This window comes from Magnolia sinica, chromosome 16 (assembly GCF_029962835.1).
Source record: "Magnolia sinica isolate HGM2019 chromosome 16, MsV1, whole genome shotgun sequence".
Taxonomy (NCBI): Eukaryota; Viridiplantae; Streptophyta; class Magnoliopsida; order Magnoliales; family Magnoliaceae; genus Magnolia; species Magnolia sinica.
Genome location: NC_080588.1, coordinates 42,374,176 through 42,384,991, shown reverse-complemented (window position 1 = coordinate 42,384,991; position 10,816 = coordinate 42,374,176). Strand labels below are relative to the sequence as shown.

General features: G+C 40.5%; 1 protein-coding gene across 1 annotated transcript; it reads right to left on the bottom strand.

The window, feature by feature from the left end:
• Positions 1-2,991: 2,991 nt before the first annotated feature.
• LOC131228812 (WUSCHEL-related homeobox 4) lies at positions 2,992-5,684 on the bottom strand. Its single transcript, XM_058224671.1, has 3 exons — positions 5,292-5,684; positions 4,736-5,014; positions 2,992-3,853 (listed from the first exon to the last, which is right to left on the bottom strand). The coding sequence occupies exons 1-3, from the start codon at positions 5,682-5,684 to the stop codon at positions 3,671-3,673; spliced, it is 855 nt and encodes a 284-aa protein (XP_058080654.1). The 3' UTR covers positions 2,992-3,670.
• Between the last annotated feature and the right edge of the window lie 5,132 nt (positions 5,685-10,816).

Below are 10,816 nucleotides of genomic sequence, written 5' to 3'. Positions count from 1 at the left end.
TTGCACATACACTTACACCACCCTTTAAGCTTTTGTAAGCTTATGCACGACCTTTGCGTACAGGTGACGTTGGATCGCAGTAGCACTGAGGCAGGAGCGCGCATCAAATTACTTTGGAGCCTTTTGATTCCCTGTATTTTTCTTTCCGCATTGTACTTAAAGTTTTTGATATAGTGGATATGTGGTGATATTGTTTTGTGACTTGGTTATGCTTGTGTTTATGCTCCATTACAAAAAAAAAATCATTCTAAAAATTCTCCTTGTAGGATCTCAGGATCAGAATCTGGCATATGAGTGCCGAGAGCCGAGAATGGGGTACTATGGAGGCTGTCGCCGCTGGATTCGGCAATCAAAAATTTTTTGAGCCCGTTTTCTGAGTTTAGGGCGTGACAGGCGCCATTCTTGTGAATTCCACCAAAGCGGCTGCATGTTTTGACTTACGCTAGGTGTCAATGAGGTGAAGAATTGAGACATTTTCTTCCTCCGAGGTGGCTATTAGGGCATACGCTAGATCAGCCCTCAGCTTGGCAACTACCTTTAGATCTCCCTGAATAGAGAAGCTTTTAGGGCTAACTGGGTGACTCTAGCCGGGGGGGGGGTTCTGAACTTGTAGCAGTGGTTTCTTTGCCATAGACAAATAGGAGGTTCCCCTGTTCAACTGAGGTAGGTGATTATTGGCTGCTGGGGGACTGATTCGCTTTAGCCTTAGTAGCCCACTACATTTTCCATCTTACTTTTCAGCTTGTTTGAGGACATGCACTCAAAATTGAAGCATATCCAAAGCTCAAGTGGACCACACTTTTGGAAATAGTGAGGATCTAATGCCTACCATTGAAAGCTTCTTAGGGCCTACAGATGTTTTGGATCAAGCTGATATTTTTGTTTTCCTTTCATCCAGTATGTGCCACCTTAATTTATATGGAAAAACTAATAAAAAATCAACACAAGTAAAAAATAGTAATAGAATAAACAAAAGACTAGAAGAACTAAGGACTTATATGGTTTGGCAATTTTCTTTCGTCTACTCTTTGTCACTGGAACAGAAATAAAAATATAAGACTTATCTCTCTCCTACTTTTTGTTTCTTTCTAATGAAATTCATTCTCTAGGTATGCTTTTTCTTTTGTAGTCGGCCACTCAATTATGCTAAAACTAGACATCACACCTTTTTAGAGAGAGAGAGAGAGAGGACTTCCCGTATGGTTATCGCGTGTACATAGGTACACTGCCAGAGTAAGAAATGCATGTTCCAAATTGTTGGTGCAACTTGAGCGGTCTGGTTGACGGTCAACCTAGGCTCAACACAACATCAATTGAATTAAAGCATATCCCAACCCAACTCAAACCAACCTGAGACCCAAACCTTAGCTTCCAAACTAGTGCTCCCCTACCCGACTTTCCATGTCCAACGCTAACCCATTTCGAGTTGGGTCTGGGCGGTTGGTGGGCCAAAAAATTATTATCTTATATACTATATTATTATTTTAGTATCTTGTACTATACAGATGTTAAGTATAATAATTTATGCTATATAGCCGGAGTTGCCCAACAACCTCAACCAGGTCAGGTTGTAGAGTTCCAGCCTGACCCCAACCAGACCTCAACCGGACTCGAACCAACCTGATGAAAAGTCAGGTTAGGCCATTCGGGTCGGTTGAGCTTGACCCAATTTGCGCGCTTACCCCAAACTGTTGATAACTGGTGCCCCATGAATCACCCGAGAGTTTCCAACATTTCATATTGGGCCTTTTTTTACGTTTTTTATGAAGTGGATAGTTGTTGTGCTTCTTCCTTAATCGTCCATTTATAGGCCTCAAAAGGAAGGTGTAGCATCTTCCAATCTTGGGGAACTATAGGCATACCCAAACACGCGGTGGTCCCTCAAGATCTGTGTCACCAAACAATGGCCCGACATGCATGCAATTGAAAGCTTGACGCTATGATTCCTTTCCAAGGAGCCTCTCTCATGTGAATTCACGTGTTTCACAAGCGTGTAAAAGTAACTCATCAAAAAATCTGTATGGCCCACCATCACTAATACGTGGCTGATCATGAGGTGAGAGACAATATACGCCGTCTCATTTGAGACTGACAGTTTCTTTGACATGTCATCCAAACACGCTTCTGCGAGAAGCAGGCCATACACCAAGTGGGGCCCACCATGAACTTGCACTAGCTGGAATATCAAGCCGGTCTACTTACGAGCTGGATCCCATTTGAATTTTGAATATAGGCTGTTGACCATTTTGTTTCTAACCACCCTTTTTTCTCATACAAATCTCCTAGGCTGGCTTGATTTTTTATTTTTTATTTTTGTGCCGAGGCCTGTTCATGCTGGACCACACGTGATGAGTGGAACACATCTCACACACCTGTAACTGCTTACTACACGTGTGACGAGATCATGATTTGGATAGCTACTCTCCTTCTCGAGGAATATTGTCCAATAAAAGAAATAATATTAAAAAGAGAAGGGATCCAAGTTGTCATCAAGCACTTAAAACTCCATATACGAACACACATGCAAAAGATCTAGACCCTTCACATGTAGGGCCCTAACTCTACTGACGCGTACTCCAAGACTGAACCTGTCCAGTCCCCTTGAGGATTGCAAAGGGACGGCTAGAAAAAGAGTCCACCCACTGGTCAACATTTGATGGATAAAAATCCTCAACTATTGAGGACCAGGATCATTTGACCAACTTAGCTTCGAAGCATGTCCCAATCAATGTAAATGGACGGTGGTGAGCGGTTGGATCTGATATAATGGTTAAAAGGTGACCCTATTACCATCTTGAAAAGGTAACCCAGAACGACCCATTCAGCCTGAGTAGAGTTGGGATGGACTGGGGTGTGACTCATGGTGTCGAACTTGATTGGTTACCATCAAATCCGAGTCGACTCGAACGAGTCAATCCCAATTCGTTGGTGTCTTACAACCGTATTTGATACTAAACCACGGAATATTTTCTCCATCAAAAAACCAAAGACAAACCATACGAAGATGACCATACCATTTAACTACACACATACACTGTACATACCACTAATAAGAGATTGGGTTATGCTGATACAACATACAAGGAGTAGATGGATTTATGTAGAGGAGGAAGAAGAATCCAATGCAAAGAGAGACTCCCTTACTGAAAAGATGACTTGAAACAAAGGTTAGGAGGAGAGGCATTGGAAAAGAGTAACCCGTACTACAAATGCTCAGCCTTGTAGTCAAAAAAAGGATCCCATAGGAAGGAATAAAGTGAGACAAGCTCTTCCTTCAAAGGAACAATAACAAGAGAAGGTAAAAAAAAATAACAATATCCTTCCTTCTTCCTTTCCCAAAGAAATCAACCACAGAAAGTGCTACAGCGATTCGCGCGAAGAGAAATTGAGAAGGCCACTCGCAGCAAAATCTGGGTCATTCATCAGGTAGGGTCCAACTTGAACATGTCCTGGACCAAAAATCAGGTGGTCCACATGTATGAGACAAATGGCCTGTGGCTCACCTGATGAGTGGACTTTCTTGATTTTTCTTAGGACTAGGGGTGTTTTTTATGGTCCCCTAACCTTGATGGGTGGCCAAGATCCACGAATTGGCTAATTAAGCTCTCCTTGCGCAAATCCTCACACATTTTTGAGAAATAAAGAAAGAAAGGGAAGAACTAAACTCCTTTCATCTGCCTTCTGGGTGTAAAGGGAACAGCATTAGAGTTCTATCACCCTCTTCTTCTTCTTCTTCTTCTTCTTGGAATGAGAAACCACCACATAATCTGTTACTGTCTTCTTCCAAGCTATAAACGCCCCAACTCCTGCATTTGCGCTTGCAGTAACTATCATCCTCCTTTCCCACTTCTCCCTGCATCATCAACATATATACAACGACAATATTACTACACAGCATCCCATTTGGGCTTTAAGCCCCAAAACAGCCACTGCAATTGGAAATTGGAAAATTTTAGTTATCACAAGGACCACTAACTGCTTCACATATACATGTAGCATGTTGCACCATAATCAGAACAATTCATCTTATATGTCTCACCTGTTGAATCACTATCCATGAGGCCCAGGTCATTTATGTGAAGATCTGGTAATCGTTACATTAGATTGTTAATCAAGCTAGCTTCTATATGGTTTTTATTTATATTAGTATCAGTACTAATGTTTTTTATTCTCAAATCCATTCTTGAACCACTTAAAGTCAAGATTGAGAAGGGGATTAACATTTCCCAAATGAGAAGGTGGTTTCACCTTGAGAGAGTTGCTGATCCAAATGGTAGGATGGTGGATGGGATGTCCATAAAATGAGATTAACAATCCCATTACAAATACAACAAGAATCAAGAGAGGTATCTGATAAATAAAATCACCTACGGTAAGGATCAGCACTCTCTATTGCCACCCCAAGTCTCACAACACTCATCTCCTCATTTGGGTGACATAAGAGTCCCAATCTTTGGACATTTCATCACCATGGCTGGGCCCGTTGCGGAGATCCCACTAGGTCTATCATCTGGTGGGGCCTCACCACGTCCTTAAAATAAATGGTTGAATCTAAGAGGACAACGGTTCACATTCTACAAGCATAAGTCCGGTAGCACCACAGAGGATCACCTGATCAATGTGCATATGTAATTTTATGCATAGAGGCCATCCACGGTGGGGTCCACCAGATGACAGGATTTTGTTATTCCTTGAAACTACAATATTCAGAGAAATGCTTGGCATTGACACCTACGGTAGAGTTACTGCTGGAAATGGCAATGGCTGGGCCTCTTGGAGAATTGGCGAGGCCAAGTGAATTACGCCTTTGCTTCTGCCGTTCCCGTGCTTTGTGATTCTGGAACCAGTAAAACACATTCTTCCCTTCTATCTTCCCAAACTTCCCAAGCTGGGCTGTGATTTGCTCGATCTGTTGTGCGTTTGGCGTTCTCATGCCGCCTCTATAGAGCATCTCCAGGATTCCAATCTGTTCTTGGGTTGGGTTCCACCGCGTGCCTCCAGAGTGCGCTTCTGCCTGCATTTCATTCCTTTACGTCGGTGAGATGTAACTACAAAAATCAACCCGAAAAAGAAAAGAGCAAGAATTCAGTGCCTTGGCATATGCAAGAACCTGAGGTGCACATTTTCCGTATTTAGCCATTAAAATATTAGAACAAGCATATAATAATGCATGTTTCAGGTTTTCTCCTTCTCTTCCATATGTTCTATTTCTCCAGACAAAATGTGTTATAACAGCTATTAGCATGCAAGATCCATTCCAGACCTTGTTTTAGATATTTATCCATGCATACCTGAGTTGTATCTCGCTTGTCATCCATGGATGCAACACTCCTAGGTCCACTCTCAGGCTTAATGAAACTCTTCAAGTCTATAGGGGTGACCCCGTCGCCGACACCGCTGGAGAGCTTGGGTGCAAGTGGGCGGAGGCGCTTGCAGCTGAGAGACGAGGGCTCATGCTCCCAAAAGCCACGAGTGAGCTGATGCACCTTCATGTTTCTCCTTTGGAGGGGAGAGCATGGAATATCTGTGGGATATATAGGGGGGAAGAGAGAGAGAGAGAGAGAGAGAGGAGTGGGAAATGAGGTGGAGCGTGGAAAGAAGAAAGACCAAATGATGAGGTGAGGTTGACTTGGGAGGAGAGAAAAAGAGGGGGTTGAATTGGATGTCACAAAATATTCTCTCATGTTAGGGCGTCAAATCCGTCGTTTTTTCTTGCTTTCATGATAAGGTCTCCTTGCTTTTCGGTGGCCAGTCATTCCCTTTTGCTTTCTTTGGAGGGAATGAAATGAAAAAGATTCCTCTCCAATCCCTATACTCACTTCAACCCAAAGTTAAAAACTAAAGTTCCCCATCAAACCCATGCTATGGTGAATGCCTGCTGTCTCTCTCATAAAGGTGTGGTAGAGAATGCCTAATGAAGGGAAACTAAAACTCGCCCTCTACTCGGGTTTTCGATTTCTACTAGGGCTCATGCTTCAATAGTGCAGATTTTCGGTCAGTTGAGACCCACAGTAGATGGACCATTCCCCAAAAGTTTCCTCCTTCGTAGGACAATCCCAGCCTTTCAATTTGTGGCCATAAATTTCTTTATTTATTTATTAAATTTTATTTATTTAAGTGTTAAGATGATTAAAGAGAATGGATGCACTCTGATGGGTCCAAGAGACCAATGGTATGGATCACTAGCCTAAGAACCCCCACCTTAAACTGCCAAATTTGTGGGACCCACCATGAAGAGTCATCACCCCAAAATCACATCATGGGGGATCTTAATCTCTGATTAATGGACATTTCCTTTCATAAAGCAAACCATTTTCTACCTATCATCTCAACCGTCCTTTAAATATCCACCAACTTAAAAGTTGAAAATACTAAATTCTATTGAAGGCCCACGAGTAACTTGTATGCTACATGTACAATTTTTTGCTACATGTACAATTTTTTAAGTGCATGTCATCATCTATGCAAATGTGGAACCAAGTATACTGTCCATGTCCTTGAATCCAGGATCATATAATCTCTCAATTAAAACAACCCACTTCTTTGGAGTGACTAAAGAATAGAAGAATGAAAGTAGCCGACCCCACCCTTATGTTAATCATGATTTTATGAATTTCTATCAAACAATCTACTTTATAGTTATATTGCGATCTCCTTTTGGACAGAAATTTGTTGGATGAGGGGATTCCAGCTGTTGCATGCCTTTCTTACGCAATTGCATGAGCATTGGTGCATTTGGATGTACCATGACATTGTTGGTACCCAAGGATATGTTTGGATACACTATTTATCTGAATTGTAATCAGTATTCATTCGAGAAACAACACCGATTTAGCTGGGAGTAGTGCGAGCATATTAATTCTTAATAACAACCGAAACCTTGACTTTAAATCTAGGGTTTTGATAGGGCGCGTTGCCTCCAACCGCACATGGCCGGTTTACACCTTGGGATTGCATCTTTAGATTGATCTCAATCGTTAATGTTCTAATTTCTACGGTATGAAAGCTATGGTCTTATAATCGCGCTTCTTTTTAATGATCCCGACCATTTCATTCTAGGATATGAATACGAGTCTTTAAAAAATATATGCCTTTTAATTTTCAAGTCATCTTTATCCATAATCACCCATTCAGTAAATGTTTCTGAAGATAGTCCAAGGACACCGTACACGTAAGAGCCCTTCAATTCATGCCCTTCAAGTTGGACTCGAAACAAAAGTAATTGCTCTTTGTGAACTTCATGAACTTAAGATGGATGCTAACTTCACTTGAATTGTTGCAATTCAGTTAAATTGAGCCAAACGCAGCATTAATTAGCATACTTAATATCTTTTGTATTTGACAAATGTGGCCAAGATTTAGAAAAATACACCAATTGATACGACCGTGATATTATGGAAAAGGTTTTAAGATATCAGCATATTTTAAAATATCATGATTATATCATATTATTAGCTCAAATACAATAAAAGGCTCATGGAAGTTATTATATAAATCTCTCTCTGTGAGAGTGTTTCAAATACAACCAGTTGGACCACAAAAGTACAATCCAACAAGGGATAACATCTCACCTATTATGTGCATTTGAAATCCAACCCTTCTAATAGGTTGGTCCCACCATAGGATCATCTGATGCAAAAATCATCCCTACCTACTTATCAGGTGTGCCACACCATATGAAAAATTCTAGGCATTAATAAATAGCAAAAAAAAAAAGTGCAGTACATTCAATTAGTAGATTTTTCGTTTTTAATAAGGTAATCCTCGTAATAAGGCCAACTTATTGGACTGGTAGGATGTCACACACATGAAAGATTGGAAGCTATTGGCTGGGTGACCATATATAACTTGTAGTCCAACTGATTGGACTAGAGACCTCCCTCTCTTCACACACACACACAGATATATATATATATATATATATATATATAAAATTTATTAATTAATTTACAGTAATAATTTTAAATATTTTTTCAGCGAGAATTTACTGATACTATCTTAAGAAACATCTCAAAATTTGAAAATCTCCCGGGAAATTGCCGAGAATGAGGTCTGTCGCTGTGGTAGTGAGGAAAACAGAAAGCAAGGATTCTACTCTTTTATCTCAAACAGGACTGGAAAATAAAGCAAATTGTCGGCCTTGGGAACTTGAAACGAAAAAAAAGGTTTGCCAAGCTCACACGTGTATCTAAGAGAGCCTATCTACACGCCGACGCACAAGCCACATTGATACACAAGTATGGGGACCCAAGCTGTCCATCAATTGGGTCCCATCGCGTACAAACCCTGGCAAAATGTTCTCTATCCAGGCTTTTGGTTTTATTACTGTAGCTCATCTAATCGGCAGACTACTAATTTTCGGTGCAGTTGCATGGTGGGGCCCATCTGATGGCTGGCTAGGATTAAGCATGTTTGCTTCATTTTGGCACATGGGGTGGCTTGTATGGCATCCCGGACACGTAAATTTTTATAAGCTTTAGGGTAGATGCTGTAAATGTACAAAAGAGATCGACAATGCAGTGTGTCCGCCTATCTTTTAAACCAATGATAGATCAAAGCCTGTTTTTGCGGTATTTTTAAATCAGAATTTATAATTTTGAAAACGTAGTCAAATAATTGTCTATTATGTAAAATAGGTATGTATGATATATGTTGGTATATTATATATATATATATATATATATATATATATATATATATATATAGAGAGAGAGAGAGAGAGAGAGAGAGAGAGAGAGAGAGAGAGAGAGAGAGGCATGCTCACCTATGCACCTACGCACGTGCGCACCTTTGCACACGTGTCATGGGTGTCGAATCTGAATAGTCCATAAGATGTGAAATCCCATGAAACCTTAGGGGGTGAATTTTCACATTGATCTAAGATTCTGGTGGACCATAGAAAAGAGAAATTCAAATCAAGGGAATAAACTGTTTGCATTTTTCATGGCCCACCGAAGTTTTGGTTCAAAGTAAAATTTGGTACCAGGGGGTTTCAAGAGGTTCTTCTTCATGTGGACCGTTCAAATTTTCGATACTCATCACATATGATGAGTTCTCAAAAAGGTTCATATGTAGTCCGTGCTTACTGGTTCGCAGGTGAGCGTTCCGCTATATATATACATACATATATATATATATATATATATATATATATATATATATATATAGACAAAAATACCTTTGGTTAATGTGAACCGAATGCGGAATCGACTCGGATAGAACCTCAACTCGAATCGAATTCGGATTGAATCCGTTCGGTGACTCGGTTATTTTGATATTGACAATGCTCACCAAGTGTTTGATGAAATGACTCCACGAAGTGGTGTTTCAAGTGTATACATTCTCTGTAGGATCAGCTGGTGGCGAGGAAGGTATGATATGAAACAAATCACTACAATAAACAAACAAATAAATAAAATAAATTACATGACAAAACTACCCTTGTATTTTAATTTTGATGTTACCTATCATACTGTGAGAAATTGAAGGTGCATTCCATGTGTTTGAGAAAATGTCATAGAGGCTTTAACTCGGCTCGAACTAGCCCAAGTTGCTGACTAAACTGAGTCGAGCTGACCAGTTAGTTTCAAGGACCAAGTCGAGCCGATTTCAAGCTAGGGAGTTCGAGCTAAGGTCAACTACTTGTAACACCTCAAATTTTTGCTATTTTGGATTGCCAAAAATCTTTAAATTTTTTTTTTTATAACTAGCCACGTCGTCACTTACTGACCCTTAACGCTCAAAGTGAGCCTATACGTGGCCGGTACCGATAAAGAACCGTATAAACAAGATTGATCAACCGTAGAAAATCAATGAATCCAACTAATCACTTAAACATCGAGTTTAGCCGCATGATTTATTCACATAGTACCCAAATCTAACCGACATACCATTGACTAATCAAGACAAACGTAATTAAATTAAAGATCTACCCAAACTCAAGCTAGCTACCGGTCGGACCTTGATTAATAAACCAAATCAACCCAGTTACTCTTTTACCCTAAAGCCAGCAGTTTAGAGTTATCATGGCCGAGTCACCATTTTCACTAATTTTGAATAGGCCACATTATGAACTTAGTTAATCCGGACCGTAACAACTGCGCCCAAGAAATCTCCCTATCCAATTCATTCAAAAAATGTCCTAATTATTCGAACAAGCTCTAGACTGTTCGTTAGTGGGCCACTAGTTTTGAAATTATTGAATAATGTTCATCTCATTGGGCTTGACGTCTATCGCGGACGGTGGGCCCAAACAATTCCTTGAATTACACAACTTAGACCATAAAGATAGAGCTTGAAGGGCGCGACTCTCCAGGACTTAAAACCTGAAACTTAAATGAGTTGGTCCCGCTACTAAAACGGCGAAGTTGCAACTTTCCAACCGTTAAATTGCGATCAAATTTGGGTCATGAGTTAGGGATATTTCTTTACTCATATTCGTATAATTGTGGGCCTGATCGATCATCAGTAACCGTTGATCACAAATCGGCCCCTGTGATCAATTGACTCATCTGTTTACCACCAAACTTGGAAAACCTTTCATCTCACCATGAGGCACCTGTTCTATGACACAGATTGGCCAGGGGACCACTAGGACAGCCCCAGGGACCAGAAATAACCCACTAGGGGTATATACATTAGAATTAGTCTGGTAAGGGCCAACTAGACCAATTTTTAAGCTATATAAGCCCTTAAACCTTTCTCCCACACTCCCATACGATTTTTTTTTGCTAAGTGGGGAGAGAGAGGAGAGAGTAGAGAGGGGGTAGAGAGGGAGGGAGCTCCAAGGAGATAGATTTTTGAGGAATTCACCTTC

What these genes read in the sequence shown, in the direction of transcription:
- LOC131228812 (XM_058224671.1), bottom strand. Translation starts at nt 5,684, where the DNA reads ATGAGAGAATATTTTGTGACATCCAATTCAACCCCCTCTTTTTCTCTC. An exon ending in ACAAGCGAGATACAACTCAG is followed by an intron (nt 5,015 to 5,291) that starts GTATGCATGGAT and finishes AATGAAATGCAG; the next exon opens with GCAGAAGCGCACTCTGGAGG. An exon ending in TTTCCAGCAGTAACTCTACC is followed by an intron (nt 3,854 to 4,735) that starts GTAGGTGTCAAT and finishes TTGATGATGCAG; the next exon opens with GGAGAAGTGGGAAAGGAGGA.